The 20,694-nt window shown below is 40.1% G+C and overlaps 1 protein-coding gene across 1 annotated transcript in view; it reads right to left on the minus strand.

Moving 5' to 3' along the window:
- The window catches only part of si:dkey-191m6.4 (rho GTPase-activating protein 22), a 35,060-nt gene that overhangs the window by 6,962 nt on the left and 7,404 nt on the right, over window positions 1–20,694 (minus strand). Inside the window, exons 2-4 of the mRNA XM_017714321.2 lie at window positions 16,590–16,789; window positions 12,695–12,782; window positions 4,421–4,549 (exon numbers count right to left, since the gene is read on the minus strand). Coding sequence (XP_017569810.2) covers window positions 4,421–4,549; window positions 12,695–12,782; window positions 16,590–16,789 — 417 coding nt within the window. The remainder of the gene's footprint in view (window positions 1–4,420; window positions 4,550–12,694; window positions 12,783–16,589; window positions 16,790–20,694) is intronic.

Consider the following 20,694-nt stretch of genomic DNA (forward strand, 5'->3'; position numbering starts at 1 on the left):
TGATGACTGAGACACTGTTTTATGATAGTTTAGAGAACGTAAACTGCATTCATGGAGTTACATGCAGGGCGCTGTGCGGCAAAATACTTATTAAAGAAAACGTATTATTCCAGATTTTCCACTATTTTCCATCATTAACATTCCATATAATCTCAGAAGACTTGTGTAGGTTATCTGGTGGTTCTGGATGGTAAATAAAATGTCTATATCTGTGCTGTAGTCATGGTGACGCCTGGTTCCCATCACCACCACTGTAAAGACGTCTGAACCATTTCATACCAAACACCTCGGAATCTCTCTGAATCACACAGTTATGCAGAAAAATCAATGGAAGCGGTAGGATGTTCTCACCCATAAAGCCCATAAGGGTAATACTGTAAGTCCTGCATTAAAACAACACTCAGTTATTCGCACACCTGCATTTCTCCATCCAGCGTCTGGACCACAATCACAGTGTCCATATACTGTGCAGGAATCGTAGTAATTCAGCGAGGAGCAAGAACTACATAGGAACAGCCTTTTCTCAGCTACAAAAAAGCCATGCTTTCTGTTTTCTTGGGTCTCTGCTGGTCGTGGTCCCATTCTGTGAGATGCCATGAGGCTCACTGCCAGCCCAGTTGGTGTGAGAGTAGTTGGTTATGTTGTGAAGGCAGATTTGGACCTCAGCTCACCAAACAGTCCAACAGCCTACATGTCATAATATTTAACACCAAATGTAGCCGTTTGTACCTTCCAGTGACCATATTAGCTGCTCAGAGCTGCCAGGTTCTGAGAGAGAAACTCAAACCTTCCTGTGAAGCCACAGCAAGAGATTTCTTCCTCTCCTTCTGCTTTAAATGCAAATGAAATTCTTCTGTTTTCGGTCCTGGCGGCCTCCACATCAGAAATGTGAAGTTCATTGTTCCTGAGGCTGGATTTCCCTGCGGAGAGAACAGCGCTCCTCCATGCGCTCCATGCGTGGGAGGTTCACTGGTCCATGTGTTTAACAGGGCTAGCTTTACATCTCATGATGCTGCTATTAATAACATAGACTTTGAAACCTAATCTCGGGAGGGGCAGCCCATGACACCCCGCGCTAGAAGTCTGATGATATTTTTGTTGTCAGCCGGTTTGAGATAAAATAAGCGAGAAGAGTCTGTAATGTGTTGAAGGATTTGTTAATGTGGGAACCTACAGATGTTGTTTATGTGCAAACATGATGGGTTAATATGAGGCCGTGAAGCTGGCTCATTTCTGACATCTGGTGGTGGAGAGGAAATCTTACAAGCTATGACACAGTTTCGGCACCAGACTCACTGCTGTGGAAGATCTGGGCCTGTTGTTTTCTGATATTACACAACGACAGTTCAGCTGATATTATTCTCATGACTGACGCTGAGACGTGATATGAAAAGTGAAAATGACTTTTTTTGGATATTTGGATATGTGAACGATGATGCGGCGACGCTGAAGTGCACTGCATTCTCTTGTTAAATGTTCTAAAATGCAATGACTTCTGATTTGTATTATTTATTTTATATATTATTTATTTTTTTAATCCATGGCCCTTTGGAATAATTAAATAATAGTTTTCAATTCAGGTGACGCAACACTTTAAAGATGAAAAAATGCCCCCCCAAAACTTTTCATAGTGTGTATGCTATGAATGAAGTATTTTAAAGCAAAATATATCTTTTATCTTGTAATTTTATGTCATTAACACAACATGTTTTTTCTTTGTGCTGGTGTCACGTGTTCTCATCCTGATAGTTTACAAAGAAAACATTAGAAAGATTCAACAAACTTATGAATTCTAATTTAAAAATAAATAAATAAATGATAATTTGCTGCCACACATAGAGCTTCAATCGAGGTACGGAATTCTATGCTTGTTGTTTCTCTATGTGATCATCATAACACTTAAATATTTTGTAAGGTTCTAATCTGTTCTAATATCTTCCTACATTTTGAGAAATCTGTCGTTCCTTTTGGTTTCTGTGTGTATAAAAACGTAACATGTCAAAATGAAAGAAGCGCAAAGCAAGAACACCAATCAGGACACAGCGGTCACTTTGTTTATAGCTGGTTTTGACCTGTTGGTCATACCGACCCAGTGCAGCACATGGTTCAACGTCAGTGCAGCAGCGTAAAATTTTGGGAGAGTCTGTTCAACATAAATGATGAACTAACCTAACTTTGTGTAAATAGAGCACAATATAGAAATATGTCCACATATGCAGTCGTGACTGATGCGGCTTTTTACTGAATTTATACAAACACCATTTCATTTTATAGTAAATTAGTTTGGGCTGGTTTATGTTTATGAACAGAGGCCTACAGATCAACATAGTAAAGGAAGCTCATTTGTGATCCTGAGTTTAAAGCCAGTTTTTATTAAACGTAAACTTGGAACTAAGTTGTAAATAAATCTTAAACTGAAACTTTGCTTGTTTGTAAAAAGTGATTTCAGAAGCACTCGGTTCTACCTGATGGAAACTAATTAATGACGTTCTATTAAAAGACTGGTTTACCAAGAGAGACACTGGAGGATTTTCACCTAAAATGAGTTCATGAAGCGAGTCTTGTTATAAAAATGATAACAGGACATTACAGCCATAATTAATCTTTTAGTACTTTTACTTTTGATAGTTAAGTACTAAAGGGAGGAACTTCTACTTTTACTGGAGTAATATTTAACCTTGGGTGTCTCTAACTCAACTACAAGGTTTGTGTACTTCATCCACCACTGTTATTTAGATGAAAAGAAAAGAAAAGGAAAGGAAAAAGAAAAGAGATAAATTGTCCCAAAAATAACAGAAAGAAGCAAAAGAAAGGGCAAAAAATGACTAAACTGCCCCAAAACCACTTAAAAAACAAACAAAAAAAAGCTTGAACAAGAAACGGCCGCAAGCCAGACAAAAGTATTTGTTCCACAAAGAGCAAATAGGTGAAACATAAAGCTAACCTTCCTCTCATTCACCTCAGATGAAGTGTCTTTTATTTCACTTTTCTATCTCAAAGTTGAGCACGCAACTTTCAGCGTCCCCTTTATTTGCCCTTTCCTGACGTTTTTATTTTCCATTCATTGAGGTGGTCAGCAGTTCGAGGCTCTAGTGGTGGTTCTGAGCCACCTCAGCCACTCAACTTACACTCCATCACCTCATTAATTCATTTAAAAGACTTTCCCACAGGTTTCACTCTCTGCACTTGGGTCCACCTCCCTGCTGTCACATAACATATTTATGGCGTTATTGTAAGAATGGGACGTTTTTTACATTTGGTGATTTAAAAAGAAAGGCTACCATAGAGCTGGGAGATATGACAAAATGTAATGTCTTGACACTATCAAAAGTTTTCATGCTACACAATATACATCACAATATTTCACTGTTGTCGGGACAAAACCTTGTATCTCCATTTTTGACGTTTTTCAGTTTTTGGCATAGTTTGAAAATACCAGTCACCCTTTACACTGTGTGTAAATTTCATAATGAATGGAGCAAAAGAAACGACCCAAAATGACTTGGAAAACCGTCTGGTTCCATTGACTTACATTAAAAGTAAAGCAGGTAAAACTGCGATTTGTTTTTTTCTGACATTTGATAAGATGCAGCAAAAAAAAATCAGAAACTATTAATCCAATTATTTTTATTTAACATACTATGCTGCACTAATTCCAGTTAAACGTGAATAATTCTGCTTTATTTGTAATCAAACAAGCAGTTGGGAAATGATTTTAAGCACTGATGATGTCCACGATATTCTCAGAAGAGCATGTTGTTGCATACTTTATCACAATAAAGATAAAGATGGTCATTTTGCCCAGCCCTGGATTAACATGTACTAAAATCACCAAATCACTTTAAACTATCACTCCATTAACTTAAAATATAATTTAGAAAAGTAAAGAGTTCAAAGGGCCCATTTATTTTACAACAAGAGTGTGATGTAGAATATTTAAACACTATTAAAGTTTCCGGAGCCCACACAGTGCAAGTTTTGAATGTGTTGCTTTTGTGATGTCACAAAAAACAACAGCTTTAGATGCATCTGCAGTTTAGCTGCACCCATTTACACTGGAGTTATAAGGAGTGTTTCAGCCCAGACTGCCTTTTGAATGAGGCAGCCAATCAGAACAGAGCTCATTTACATACATTAGTCTTAAAGGCGCAGCCTGTTTAAGTGTAAGGGATAAAGAGAGGTTTGAAAAAATGCTCATGTGAAATGAATTACGGTTGTTTTTTTGTCACATAAACACACGTGTTAAAAGTGGAAAAGGTAAAATACAAGAAAAGTGGCTTAACGAGCTTAAAGCACTAAATTTGCTTTTTCTATGTAATACGATTAAAAGGGGAGAAAAGGCTTGTAAGCCGAAATCTGGGATCCTAATCACTCCACCTCTGTTTAAATCAGCATCACATGCATGCTCTTCTGGTTTTACCTCCTCCAAAAGGAGCCCAGATGACCCGTCTGATGGCCTTGACCCAGTCATCCATATCGTTCTGGGAGTTTGCCATAAGTAAGAAGGCCTCATGGCTGACGGCTGCTCGCTCTTTCTCCCCAGCTGCTCCTGAGAAACAGAACAGAAGTGAAAATAATTTTTTTTTTATAATTTATAAGCTGCTTATGGGTAGTTTATATATAAAACTATATTATAATGAAATGATAAATAATAAATAAAAAAAGAGTAAATATATGAATGTAAATATAAACAAATATAATGATATAACAAATAATATATATATTATACAATGTATACACTACATTGCCAAAAGGGTTTGGTGCTGAAGCATTAAGAGTTCCTTTCACTGGAACTAAGGGGCCGAGCCCAACTCCTGAAAAACAACCCCACACCATAATCCCCCCTCCACCAAACTTTACACTCGGCACAGTGCAGTCAGACAAGTACCGTTCTGCTGGCAACTGCCAAACCTGGACTCGTCCATCAGATTTCCAGATGGAGAAGCGTAATTAGTCACTCCAGAGAACATGTCTCCACTGCTCTTGAATCCAGTGGCGGTGCTTTACACCACTGCATTCCACGCTTTGCATTGCGCTTGGTGATGTAAGGCTTGGGTGCAGCTGCTCAGCCATGGAAACCCATTCCATGAACGTCTCTATGCTGTTCTTGCGCTGATCTGAAGGCCACATGAAGTTTGGAGGTCTGTAGTGATTGACTCTGCAGAAAGTTGGCGACCTCTGCGCACTATGCGCCTCAGCATCCGCTGAGCCCGCTCTGACATTTTATGTAGCCGACCACTTCATGGCTGAGTTGCTGTCATTCCCAATCCCTTCCACTTTGTTATAATACCACTGACAGTTGACTGGAACATTTAGTAGTGAGGAAATTTCATGACTGGACTTGCACAGGTGGCATCATGCAACCACACTGGAATTCACTGAGCTCCTGAGAGCGACCCATTTTTTCATTAATGTTTGTAGAAGCAGTCTGCAGGCCTAGGGGCTTGGCTTTATACACCTGTGGCCATGGAAGTGATTGGAACACCTGAATTCAATGATTTGGATGGGTGAGTGAAAACGTTTGTAAATATAGTGTATATACTATAACATTTGAATCATCATCTGCTGAAGCCTAATCTTTACTCAGGAGGAAACACTGGAGCTGATATGTCATTAACATGTTTATGTTTGTATATAGAAAGCTGAATATTCGATTTATTGCCAGCAGATGGTACTGCTTTCCTTATAAAAGACTGTAGAAGTTACACCTCTGTCCTCTCAGAGAGAAAATGAAATAATTAAGCCTTGACTAAAGCTTAATAAGGCATGATCCCATTCCCACACTTTACTAAGTCGTGGCCACACATAAGCTCTATAAAACCAGTCAACACATGATTTTAAAGAAATGTTTAGTGCTCAGTACTGATATGTACAAAGTAGTGGAACCTTTGGCACTAGAACAACTAGAATTGTGCTTTTATCCAGGTCTAAATGTTCCAGTTGTATGGTTTTAAGTACAGTGTTTAAGACTGGCACCAACAGATTCTAATGGTAGTGGAGGGCAAGATAGAGTTTATGTGAAGGATAGAGTTTGACTTAATTATCTTGTTCCCACGCCTTACTAAACCATTGGATCTTGTTAGTATGAGTGTTAATACAGCCTGGCCACACATTATCTTTATTTATAAGGAATGTCACCGGCAGGGAACCATAGATGTTTGGCTCATACTGTGATAATACAGTGTCTTAGGACTGGAAGCAGTTCCTACTCAAGTTACTGTTGGAAGATTGGGTCAGTTAGACATCTGAAGGTAACATGTTCCCTCCAAGCAAATGGAAAAGCTGGTGGCTCATTTCCCACCGAGGTGAGGCATTCAGACAAGTGTCACAGTGCACACTGATGCTGCAGGGAAGAATGTGATAAATCGGCCACAACTGTGCTGTATCCACTCGGCTGAGCAGATTTTAGGCACCTGCAAGTCCTTCAGTCAGGCATGAACATCTCAAACACAGACCACTGTGTGCTCCAGCAGACGAGCGCACACATATGAACGCTGACTGTTGTGAGTGGTGATAATGTGGAATGTCATTACACTCTGGATCAGAGCAGATTAACTCCAGCTGACCTTTGGAGATTGAATCATTCCCAGGAATGACAACTAACAGGAAATCCCTGCACAGAGATAAACAAGCTGCCACTTCATGGGCTACTAAGAGGAGTTTACGTCAAACATCACAGCTACTGATGGGCAATCCAGCTCTTTACGGAGGTCAAGTCAACTGGGTGAGAGTCACTCTTTTGGCTCCCAAAAATCTCTTTGTTTAGTTGCAATCTCGTACCTGAAATTAGCAATCAATTATTTATTTATTGATATACCGTTCACACCTATCTTGTTTGGTATGGACCTTCTGACTTTTTAGTTAGGTCCGAACCAAATGGCACGGCTTTGGTCCTGACTAAAATTGGGTCTGAACAATAAAGGTGGTCTCACCCTGGATCAAACTGAACCATGATTTGGTCTGTCTGCAGTGTGAAGGAGCTTTTTTGGATGCTTTGGACTTGATCTTTGAAAGTTGAGGCAGGCTGTCGACTCCCATTAAACAACAGAAGAAGAAAAAGAACTGGGCTCACAGGGATGAGACCTAATATTTAACTGTAAATTAGTACAATGAACTTCCGCCCAGCTGCTATGAAAATTCAGATGACTTTGCTATGGGAAGATGAGAAACTACAAAACCTCATCTTAAGTTGTTCTCCCTGCTTTTCTGCTAATTCATGAACATATTTTGCAGATATGCAATAATTACATCAATAGATTGTCGTGTAACTTTGTTAAACTGGCCACTGTATATCCTGAAGATCTCATTAAGAGGTCTGACTGTACCTTTTGGTGGTTTGCGCCTCCTTCTCTTACAGCAGCCCTGCCCCATGTCACGCTGGCAGAGTCCTACAGCAGTTCCAGGCCACTCAGTCCAACGGGCAGCCCTTGGACCCAAACCCAGTACAGGCACCGAACACTGCAGATGAGAAGCTCAACCGCGCCATCGCTGCCTGTCACGCCAGCCAAGGAGCTCAACCACAACATTGCTGCACAAAGCCTGAAGAACGAGTCCTCATTTGCTTCATTAATCCTTATTTATGTCTCATTATTCCATCAAAAAGCCGGTTTGCAATCCATTCATCCTCCAAAACATCAGTTTCACTCCGTTCTCACCGTGGACTGACTGACTGAGGAGACCATCTCCTCTGGCCTTCCCTCTGTCCTAACAAACCCCCAACCTTGGACAAACAAGTAATCAAACAAATAAACAGACAGACCCGTGGCTCAGTTGGTCCAGGGCTACTCCTGAGCTGCTAGTGTCTTTCCTTCTTAAAGGTATTTCCTCTTATTGGTAGAGGCCACTGAGAAGAGGCTGGTATACAGTGTGGGTTAAGCAGATGCTCAGGCAGCGAGCCTCAGGGTCACAGTCATGCTCCGTAAGGCTTAAGCCTCCAACAAACACAGATGCATGAAATTCCAGCCAGCCAGCAGCGTTTTGTAAATCTATAGAGATCACCGCCCTCTGCAGTGCTCGTCACTCACGCCTCAGTAATGAACAAAGCCAGTTTCTGGTTTTGTACAAGTAAACAGACGCATGACTTGAGCCACAATAGGGGGAGAAACTGATGGCAAAACAAAATGGTCCAAGATGTAATATATTAATAGCGTTTTAGATGTCATTGCTTCTCTGCGCCATTTCTTTTAGAATTAATAATGTTGACTAAGTTTTATTTGAGTTTTCTTGATATCTAGAGAAGCGTGGGGCACAATTTAGCGCAGACGTTTTATGCTGTTACAGAGTGTCGGTCAACGTGAGATTCTGGCCACATCACCACATTTCCAGGCAGCGGCCTCCCACCAAAATTCAGAGAGATCGGTCAGCGTTTTAAAGAGATCTGAGCCAAAGAGTGTTTTCAGGGCACGCCGGTCACTTATTTCAACAAGTTTTTTTCGGTTGCTGTAAATCACAAAATCCAGCCTCATATTACTGTGATCACTGTCTTGTTTCCTACAGTGCAGCACCGTTTAGAAGCAGCTGACCAGCTCACAGCTGGGCTTCAGTCCAGCCTCTGCACTGTGGGGTCAGTCCTTACACAGTGTTACAGCTCAGACACCTTCAGTACACAAAGACTAATGAAGCACATTCAGTCTTCCAGTTCCAGTTTACACAGATTTTAAACTGAAACAGAGAAACGTCTGAAATCAGGGATCTTCTGCTTTATCAGTGTATTGGTTTTAAATAAGTTCATTAATGGAATTTATTTTATCAGCTGATTAATCTGTAGTTATTCAGCAGCAATGTGCATAGTTTACTGATGTTTTTATTAATTGGACTAAAATAAATCTGTCGCTGTTTGGCTTACAGACAATCAGTGTTCATATATAATCTGTGTATCAGCTGATCTGTCTGTCTGATAGATGATAATATATAATGGCGTATGGAAATATAATACGTAAATATATATGTAAACTCTGTTTACACTGACTGATCAGTTTCTAGCAGGTGTTAAACTGACCCTCTGTCTGTTACAGTGAACCCACCCATGGGCTAAACTGGAACATTGCGCTTCCCTCATTTAGGGTGGACTTGTCCTGAACAGTAGAAGCTGGAAACAAAGTTCAAGTGTTTGTTTGTAGCAGAGATGTTTATGTTGCTTATATAAAAACTTGAGCTCATATATTTTTACCGTTATTTCGCAAATAAAGGCTGGGCCCGCACCACTACTTTTTGTTTCATTTGTAAATCTGACAGTTTTTGTAAAATATGTTATTATTATTATTATTATTATTATTATTATAAATCTCTTTCCTGCCCATACTTAGAGCAGGCCCTGACAATGTACATAGTTCTGTAATGTTTGCAGATAAAATAAACAAAATCTATTACATAAATAAATACATAAATAAATAATTAATATATGCGCTTGTGGCACTTTAATTAAGCCTTATCAGGCCAATAATTGCTAAGTAATTGGTGAAAATTAAGCAGTATTAAGAGGGTTAAATGCAGGGCGCTGTGCGGCAAAAGAGTCCCCAAAGAAAACTTATTATTCCAGATTTTCCACTATTTTCCATCATCAACATTCCATATAAACTTGTGTAGGTTCTCTGGTGGTTCTGTATCGTCAATAAAATGTCTATATCTGTGTTATTGTCATGGTGATGCCTGGTTCTTATCACCACCACTGTAAAGAAGTCTGAATGATGTTGCATCTCAACCAGTGAAATATGCAAAATAATTTTAAGCATCTGTGGAATTCCCTTCCTGTAGACTTGTCCTGACTGAATTCCTCTTTGGTTGCCCCTGGTTTGCTCATTGGGCTAGACCTGCGTTTCTGGAGGTGTGTTTGTGACTGCATGCTGTTAGTTCAATACTGATAGATCTGGATTAAATTTACGTGGCTCCTGAAAGCTTCTCAGTGTGTGAAATGAGAGGAAAGCTCTGTAGCACTGGGACTGATACATTAACACACGTTCCTTCCCAGGCACATTAGTACATCATTGATTTCAAGGAGCTTACATGAGTTTTCCATTAGAAATTCCCCTGTCAGGTAAAAATCCCTAACATACTGAGGCAATACAATTTATATATGTTCTGTGTTTATTGGTATCACACGGCTAAGACAAAAAACTGCCTGGATGTATGATATTACTTTGGTGTAATGCATAGATGGGTGGCAAATGGAAAAACTGACAATAAATCTACTGAAGCCAGAGGGGTGGCCATCCTGGCTGCCACCACAAACTCCCTGTCATGTAATTGGCTGTTTAGAATGATTCCATCCAGATGAACCAACTAGTAGACAGTAGTTCTGCACGTTACATTACATTAAGGGTGGGTAGCTATTCTTCTACATACAGTCAATTTACTGAAATGAATGCAGATAAAAAACTAGAGCAGTTATTTTGTATTTCTACCAGTAACGTTATTCTAATTTCTGGCTATTAAAATCTAGTTCTTGCCACAATATCATGAGCTCTGGGGTCCTCAAACATGCCTGCGTGTCAGGTTCTCTGTTTCTATATCTGTATCTGTGTCTTTGTGATGATCCAGCTCAGAAATCCAGCTCAAACCCTTCTTGAATCCGTAGAGCCGCCCTTTCCATTCCATCTCATCTCGAGATCGTACGAGACTCACATCCGGAGTTATGAGCCTATGAAGCGGGGCTGAGATAGACGTCATCTGCCTCTCACCGTGTGGAGCTGGTGGATTTGTGTGTCTGTCTATATTTTCTGTGAAACTGACCAACGGACACTCAGGAAATCACTAAGGACTGACCGTCATGCCGGGAAACCCTTCATTCTTCATTCAGTCCACATCGGAGAGTCGTGTGAAACGGCGTCAGAGAGTTTACAGCTGCTGAAGCTGCTGCAGTGGGTTTGGAAAGTGGGAGCGTTTAGATATGAAACATATGTGGATCGTGTTCTATGAAAAGCCTTTAGAAGAAAGTTTAAGAAGAGATGGACAAACCAACAATATGACCTCAGACCACAGTGGATTTACTAACCTTTGAAATAAAGGGGGCGACCTGAAGAGCTGAACTAACTAGCTGCTAGTAAAGGTTAGTCGCTTTGTCTCTGCACACATCTCTGACTGCCTGACAGAATGTGATCCATATTTTGTTTTAATATTATTGTATGCTTATTAAATGTTCTCAGGATCTCAGGATTAAGCACAGGTGACGGTGAAGTGGCACACCGAAATCTGGAAATCTTTACCAATTCACATTCATCAGATAGCTCAGCAGTCTGTTTCCTGTTGTATTTTATGTTTATTTTGTTACAATTTCTTCATATTTGAATGTTTAATTGTTTATATTTCTTTTTATTTGTTAACTACAATTTTTTAATCAAACAAGCACTTATTTCGATTGTTTTTCTTTTACTATTATTATAAAATTATATATTAATTTCCCACTAATGTTATGTATGAATTAGGTGGGTCTGTTTCTTCCAGTTTTTGTTTTAATGTTTGAGCCGCGCTGCTTTCAGCTTTAAAGCCATTGCTGACCCAAACAGCTCTTGTACGTGCTGAGGAATGAAAAACATCACACTTAATCTGTTTAGAGTAGAAAAGAAGAAGGAAACTTTGTAAGGTGCCGTCTTATAAGCTCAGAGTGAATGAAATATGCTGTGAACAGTGGGGGGTTTGGGGGCGTGTGCAGGTTGTTGTATGTTTACCTAAGTGACAGGTGTTGTTACAGAGCACGGCTGCAATCTGAGTCTTAGTTCGGCTCTGTGGGATCTGCTATAAGGCCTTCGGTCACAGTGAAGACCAACTTGCTGCTGCCTCGGAAACTTACCCATCGGCTTTTCAGAGCTGATGCCTGTCACACTGCTGTGCCGTGTTTGCTGGCAGTAAATAAAGCACACATAGCTCTGCAGCAGTGAGTTACAGTAAACAGGGATGAAATCGAGAGAACCCACTAGAGTAGGGGAACTCAGACTGGGATTAGGTTTCTCACTGACAACAAATAATTCTAGGCCTCCTTGAGGAAAGTTTTGAAGCTCATTATATACGGATGGAGACTGAAACCTACAGTTTATCAAACTTTAGTTCAGTTTTACCTTTTTCACATCAGTAACTGTAGCTGTCTGGTTAACTAACTTGATTACTTGGTTTACGTGTTTACGTTTCAACCATGTGTATGGTTGGTTGCTAGGCAACAGATCTGACAGTTGGTTGCTGACTTCGATCGAGCAGGTTAAGATTTCCAAAGTGGAGATAAGAAGATAAAAAAATTAAGATTTCTTCTGTAATATGAATTAGTGAAAAATCTTATTTTGACCTGTTAGATCTTAATTTAGAACTAAGATTAAGAGACCCTTATTATTTCACCTCTGCAATTTAACCCATCCGTGCAGTGAAAAACCACATGCACAAAAGTGAACACACACACACTAGGGGGCAGTGAGCACACTTGCCCAGAGTGGTGGGCAGCTCTATCCACAGCACCCAGGGAGCAGTTGGAGGGGGTTAGGTGTCTTGCTCAAGGGCACCTCAGTCACATACTGTCTGCTCAACGGATCGAACCGGCGATCTTCCCGTCACAAGGCTGGTTCCCTGACCTCCAGCCCCCAAAAGAGAAGAAGTTTCTCTAATACGGCCCCAGAGCTCCAGCCCAAGCTCCTTCACCTCCTACAGCTCACAGCCACTCCTCATAGTACATCCAGGTTCTGCTGCTTTTGGGATAGTGATCATTATCACTTACCTGGGACAATCTCAAACAGGTGTCGGCCAGGCTCCTCTGGGTTGGCTGTGATCTCATTCACTTGACTGCCCTTGAGTGGAATGCATCCCTGCGGTGGATAAAAGGAAGCTCAAACTTAACAAACCACTGATCTTCCCCATACATTTGTTGAAGTTATTGGATTGCATTATGTGAGTTGTCTTGTGTAGGAGCAGTGGCTGTGATTATGTGGTTTGCTTGTGACTTTGAGAAGTCACTTTACACTCACTTACACTCACTCACTGTGAGTGACATGGGACATGGCACAAAGCCACTGAGCTCATTTAAGCAATTAATCAGACATTGCCCCCACAGACTGCACATTAAACAATGCCCACTGAAGCTGAAATTTGGCCTGAGCTTGAAATTTAAAAGTTAAAACTATTGTGAGATGTTTTTCAGAGTGATTCAGAGGGGTTTTGTGTGAAATTACTCAGATGTCTTTACAGTGATGGTGATAGGAACCAGGGGTCGCCATGACTACAACACAGATATCGACATTTTATTTACCATCCAGAATCACCAGTGAACCTACATGAGTCTTCTCAGTTTATATGGAATGTTGATGATGGAAAATAGTGGAAAATCTGGAATAATACGTTTTCTTTGGGGACTATTTTGCCGCACAGCGCCCTGCATGTATCCCTCCACCATGAATGGAGTTTAAGTTCTCTAAACTATCATAAAGCAGCGTCTCAGTCATCAGGCAGTGAATTCATAACCATTTCATGTAGGAACTTTCTGTGAGGGAGCTTTTAGAGGTGGACGTCTGGTTCCTATCATCACCACTCAAACCACTTCACATCTTTACCATTTATGTATGCAAAAACTTTGGAAAAAAATTGTGGAATTCCCCTTTAAGACTCTGTATGAGAAAGTGCTACTGGCTTATTTGACTTGAACGCCTCCTCCAGGAAGCTGAACCACGAAAGAAATGGCCAGATTATTCACCATGACAACAAACTATTGGATTTAGCAGCAGCACTGCAGCCAGAAGACGTCAAGCCATTCATCACTGTGACGGACAGAGCAGGTTAACATCACTGAGCACAGCACATTACAGTTTCATTCACTGGTGGTTGCTGGTGAATGAACTCTGGGCTAAGGCAATAAATGATCAGTTCCTATTAATGCGATTGGCAATTTATAGCATCAATGCAAGTGGATTATTATGTTTAATTAGAATAATTTCATTTGATTTGCAAATGTGATCAACCGCTTGGTTTGGTTTTGTTGCTCTCTGAGCTATTAATGACTCCCATCATCATGGAGTGAATAAAATATCTGCACATCTTTCTTCTCAGTACAATCCGGTCTCCTCCGCATCCTTTCATCCCAGCATGTGATTCGCTGTGTGATTTGAGTACACAGTTTGCCGCTGCTTTGAATCTCCATTGATTAAAGGCAGGAGAAGCGGGCCAGGCTGACATTTTCAGACGCCCTGGAGAGCGAAGCACAGAGACGGATCAATTGTGACGAGTATTGATGGGCTGACAAGTGAAGCTGTCCATCACACTTCGAACCAAGAGCTTAATATAAATCTATGATATTGATTGACTGGCAGAAAATTGTCAGCATCCTGTTCAAATTATTGTCTACAGCTTGGTAAAAATGGCGAACAATCTTTCTGTCCATGTACTTCTATTGTGTGCTAGATGTCTTGCAGCTGGTACGGTTCTCCAGGAGTCTGCAGAGAATAATGGCTGTCACATCACATAATGAGCTTCAGCAGCTTTAGCAACAGCTTAAAGGTAAATTCAAAAAGTTGTGTAATTACATGAATGTAAACAAGGTAACTGGGTAAGACTTTCTATGGATCCTGTATCCATAATGCATTATAAATAAATGCATAAGCTGTTATGTGGCACCTTATAATACTGGGCATATGCTTGTGTAATGTCTTGTAAGTACACTCTTAAAAAAGGTGGTTCTTCAAGGGTTCTTTAGTAAAGAAAGTGGTTCTATATAGGACCATGAACACTCAAAGAACATTTTGCATGATCAGATGGTTCTTCAGACATATGGAGAGTTCTATATAGCACCCAAAAGTGTTCTGTTTGTAAGGGCCCAGCCTGCGCCGCTGGCTGCCAGCAGAGGGCAACAGTGGCGAGGTGTCACAAGTTCAGGGAAGCCCTCAGGCTGATTAGGCCCAACCTGGCACACCTGTGGACTTTTACACTTAAGGCTGGGGCAAACAGCAGCCCTTTGTCACACTTTTGTAGAGGGGTGACCAGTATGGTAGTTAGCCCAGGTGGGTATTTAGACAAAAAGAAAAGAAAGCAGGGCTGGAAAAACAAGAGAGAAATTGCCTCAAAACTACTTAAAAGTGAAAAAGAAGGCCTGAGCAAGAAACAGCTCCAAGCCAAACAAAAGGTGATTGATCTGCAAAGAGCAAACAGGTGAAACATAAAGCTGATCTTCCTCTCATCACAGAGGAAGTGTCTTTGTTTTCTGATTATCTTTTTATTTCACTTTTCTATCTCAGCCTTTGTTTGAGCACGCAGCTTTCAGCGTCCCCTTTGTTTGCCTTTTCTCCGCATTTTAGTTTCCCATTTGTTGAGGTGTTTTTCCCGTTGTTGCCATCAGTATATTGATGGTTCGAGCCACCTCAACTCCAATGTGCACAATCACCCAATTCACCCTCCATCACCTCACTGCCATCCCACAACACTCTATACAGCAAGCGTATATGACTTCATAAAGTCAGGTACCACATGGTATTAAAATTTCTGTTATGTTACCAGCTATTATTATTATTATTATCATTATTATTATTATTATTATTGTTAAGTGCCGTCAAGTCATTTCTGACTCCTGGTGACCGTATGGACAGCATTTCTCCAGAATGTTCTGTCTTCTGTTTAGGTCTTTGGCTTCTGAATGGCTGGTTCATGATTCCTCTGACTGTCTCAATCCCTCTTGTAGCTGAACATCCTCATTTACCTTCAGCTCTTCTCAGCATCACGGTCTGTTCCATTTAACTGGTTCTTCTCAGAATGTGTCCAAAATAAGAGCCTTAGTTTGGCTCTCAGGGCTTTGAGTGAGAGGTGAGGCTCAATTTGATCTGTAATGCTTTAATTTTTTTCTTTGCCATCCAAAGTTCTCTTAAAAGTCTTTGGCAACAGCTTCTAGCTAACTAAACAAAAATGGCTCTATTAAATTTAAACTACATATAAAAGTGTTTTTTTTTTTAATGACTATTACAAATAAGGCTCAGCTGTGCGTCACAGAGTGCTGCAGTTGGTAGCAGTTGTTCTGGATGCTGCCCAGAAAATACAGCAATCATATTTACCTGATAACATTTTCATCATATTCTTTTACTTTATAAAGTTTTGCATGACTATATCTAATTATACAGGCTTATGACTGGCATTATAAGGTGTTATGTAGGCCATAAAATGTCTTATGAACACATTTACCAAGTACTGTGAATACAGGATAGGAAGAGTCACCTGTAATTCATACTTGAACACAGTTATGCATACGCTGCCTGATATCTGAGACACTGTTTTATCAAAGTTTTAAGAAAGTTTTGATCTTAAAACATATTTTTAATCCATTCATGGTGGAGGAATACATGCAGGGTGCTATGAGGCAAAATAGTCCCCAACAAAAACTTATTATTCCAGATTTTTCACTATTTTCCATCAACATTCCATATAAACTGAGAAGATTCGTATAGGTTCTCTGGTGGTTCTGGCTGGTAAATAAAATGTCTATATCTGTGTTGTAGTCACGGCGACGCCTGGTTCCTATCACCACCACTGTAAAGACATATTTTCCTTTTATTTTTCTAATTCCTCTTAGAAAGCTCTGAGAAAAGAGATTTTTCAATGTGTGATAAACCCTGAAGCTCCTGTGTTGGATTCTACTGCACCTGAGGCTTGGTTTCTTCCTCGTCCTTATAGACGTTGAGGTAATCAGAGCGCAGCACAAACCAGCGCAGCTGCCAGTTCTTCATGATGCTCCTCTGTTTCTTCAGCCAGCCAGCCTTCAGCACCCCCTCTTGGAGGCCCGGCGAAGGAGACGGACCCGAGCCGCGGGACACCTCGCCCATCACCATGCTCTTTGACCTGGCTGTAGAGGAGCAGCAGATGGGTAGTGTGAATATCACTGAATCACTTCTCTGTTAACCAGACAGAAAACATTGTTAGATGGAGTGGATCAGGCCTGCTTGAGTGAACATGCATCATTAGGATTATTACAGATGTGCAGGGACTCATACTCGCATCACAAGGCTGGAGTAAGTGCATGTTTTTGACATGACCTCATTCTGTTTCATCTATTTAGGGCATATGTTTAGTTTTCAGGGAAATGAATGTGAAATTAAAGTGAAAGTGCTTATAGTAGCACTTACTCTCCACACTGAATGGACTTCAAGCAGCGGACTGTGTTGTTTGGAGACCGGTGTGTCCATGAAAGATGAATTGTCTTGCCCCCAGAGAGCTGGCAAGTTATTATTAAAAATAAGGTTTTTTGACTGTGATTTGTGTTTTTAGGGAAAAAGAAACCTTGCAACCTTTACCTTATGTGATGTTTTTTACAGTCCAACAAAAAGCCAAACAAACAATCCTTCAAAGAAGTGAAAGGTTTAGGGAACCCAGTGTGTTTCTGTTGTATTGTATTACCCCAAAAAAGGATAATAGATAAAAATCTTCACTTCCATTACTGAGTAAGTTGTGGGAACAAGATAATTAAGCCATGGCCATGCCTGAGTAAGTTGTGGGCACAAAATAATTAAGTCGTAGCCATGACTGAGTAAGCTGTGGGAACAAGATAATTAAGCAAAGGCAATTACTCAGTAAGGTGTGGAAACACGATAATTAAGCCATGGCCATGAATTAGTAAGTTGTGGGCACAAAATAATGAAGTCATAACCATAACTAAGTAAGTTGTGGGAGTAAGATAATTAAGTCATTGCCATGACTGAGTAAGTTGTAAGAATAAGATAATTAAGTCATTGCCATGACTGAGTAAGTTGTAAGAATAAGATAATTATGCCATGGCTATGACTAAGTTGTGGGAATAAGATAATTAAGTCATGACCATGACTTGGTAATGTGTAGTAATGCAAGAGTAAAGTTGTGGTCATAAAAGATTGTGTGATCTTCAAATCCTTCAATAATACCTTTTTAAATGTGAAACAGTTTTCAGTTGATCCATTTAAAATTCATTTTAGTTTCTATTTTTTTCTTGGGCGGAAAAGGTGATAAAACTGCATTTTTCCTTTTTCCCTCAAAATCATGCAAACAAGTCCTAAAACACATTTTGACAGATAAATAATGCTAAATATGACAAATATGATTAGAAAATGAGTAATATTTAGCTCTGTCTTTCAGTTTACATTGATTTAGAGTATTAAAAGTGCCTGTCTTGCTGTGTATCAGAGTTTTAGCACTCAGCCTGAATCCAAGAGGACAGAAGATCAATAAAAACCATGTCCACCTTCTGCTTATTGTTTATTTTTACTCATAATAACCAACAGAATGAATTACCATCAAAATTACTGCACTTTCAGCTCAGAGACACTCCAGACTAACAATTTGTTTTATTAGAAATGATACAAATTTTTAAATATATCAAATTTCTGTCAGCATTTATGTGTCAAATAATGGCATATCTGATGTGTGTGTATATATATATATATATATATATATATATATATATATATATATATATATATGTGTGTGTGTGTGTGTGTGTGTGTGTGTGTGTGTGTGTGTGTGTGTATGTATATGTATATGTAAGAGTGTTCTTGGTTCTATTATTTTTTTTCTTTACTACAGAACCCTTGAAGCACCATCTCTTTTTTAAACTGTTTTTTAAACTTGCTAGAATTTAAAAGATTCAAATCAAATATAAATTCCTTGCTAAGGCCCCACATAGAGGCTGTGCTCACATGAACCACAGGGGCTCTCAGAACAATCTCATTATGTATAATTTATAGAAATCAATCCTGTGAGCCCGGTGCCTCCAGGCTGTAGACGCTCAATCAATGTGTACGTAGCTTTGGGAAAGAAAATCAATATATTTTTCCTTCTCTCTTTTATGCCACACTCTTATTCATGTGGATCAGGTTGGCCTCAGGCTTTGGTCTAATTCTGATTCAGCCCTGTAGAACTCGCTCACTGAGAACATCTAAGAAGTAGCGACATGGTGGTGTTTGTGTTGCTGGTGCGAGTGTATCAGGCTTTAAATCCAGTTTCCAGTGACTCTAGGAGGCCAATCAGTTACGTTAACTGCTCATTAACTAGTTTGCTAGCAGCAATTAAAAATCCAGACCTCTGTGTTAGAGGATGGCTGACGATGCTTCAGCTGATGGATTACAGCCTGTATACCAGTTGATAAAATGAGCAGTAAGGCTTCTTCTTCCATTACACATTTATAAAGAGGAGGAACAGTTTTATGTGTAGTTTTAGTTCGTTGTCCACCTGCTTGAGAGACTAATAATGAAATTGTCTTTTCGCTGTTTTCTGCCACTCTAAAGTGTCTAGTTTGGCGAATTTTAAACTACCTTGCTTTATGGTTAGTTTAACTTACATTCTGAAAAATGTCTAAATTACATTTATTCTTGTGAAGGATCAGAAAAAAGTTCATGGCTTTGTTCAGACTGCCAGCCCAAATCTGATTTTGGTATATTCAGATTGTATACAGACTGATTTATGATAGTCTGGACAAAAATCCAATGAAATCCAGGTATAACATCCAGGTTATATCCAGATTTAATTTTAGTAGCATGTAGAGCAAAAGTCCATATGAAGTCCAATTTTTGGCATATCCGGATTGTCTCCAGATTGAATTTTGGTGGTCTGGACAGTTGGATCCAAACCACATTTGGAGGTGGTTTAAAATGTGACTCCAAATCAGATTTCAAAGTGTCTTTTGTGTCACTCAATAAAGACGATGTCAAATCCAGAGTGATGAAGCACTGGGAATCAGGAAGAGCTCCAAAGATTCATGATGATGGAAAGAGATCTGAGGAGTTTGGAGGGGAGACTCCATCGCTCCTGCATCCTCCATCGCTCCTGCATCCGCGTTTCAAATCTGCATCACCGGCGTAGCTACATGGCTACTGACGCCTGCATCATTAACACCAGCAACCCATGCAGATAGACAGTGCTGTCTGGACACACAAATCTGATCTGGTCACTCACAAATAACAGAGTGGACAAAAGATCTCAAAAGATCTGATTTAAGAAATTTGATTCGCCTGCAGTCTGAACACAGCCTAAATGTTCCTCTGTCGAGTATGAAATTATAATTAAAACACACACATAAATGGAAGCAACGCTAGCATTGGCTTCAAGCTTATGGCCCGATTATGAAGCCATAATTGTAAACATATAAAACGACACATCAACGTGCCGCTCTATTTACACTCTGGAGCTCTCAGTGAAGTAATAGTGATGTAATAGTGTTTGTGACTTTATCTTCACCGGGAAGAGTAAAGAATTTTCTACACTGGGAAGAGACCACCCTGGAGTACTGTTCAGTCTTGTTGGTACCAATTTTGAGCAGTTACCAAAAGACATAAAGCTGGACCCTTCGGTCCTGGACTGATGGCCAATGGAAAAAGCAGTTCCAGTTATCTGGCGCCAAAGGTTCTGTTACTCTGTGCAAAAACACCTTAAGGACTCCAGAGTTTCTTCTGAAATTAAGGTGTTTATAGTGAGTCTGTGCTGCAGTAACAGCTGTAGATGTTGAACATTGCTGTGAGGGTTTGATTGAGCATTAGTGAGGTCAGGTACTGATGTCAGGTGGTCAGTTCTGGGTCACTCCAAGTCATCCCAAAGTTATTGGATGGAGCTGCATCACTCCAGAGAACACAGTTCTACTGCTCCACAGCCCAGTTCTGGGGGGCTTTATACCCCTCTAGCCCATGGTTAGCTTTGAACATGGAGAACTTAGGACCATGAGCAGTGTCTCATGTCAGTGCTTTTCTATGGAAATTATTCAAGCTGTATCAGTAAGGAGCTACACTG

The sequence above is a fragment of the Pygocentrus nattereri genome, chromosome 13, assembly GCF_015220715.1.
Source record: "Pygocentrus nattereri isolate fPygNat1 chromosome 13, fPygNat1.pri, whole genome shotgun sequence".
NCBI lineage: Eukaryota > Metazoa > Chordata > Actinopteri > Characiformes > Serrasalmidae > Pygocentrus > Pygocentrus nattereri.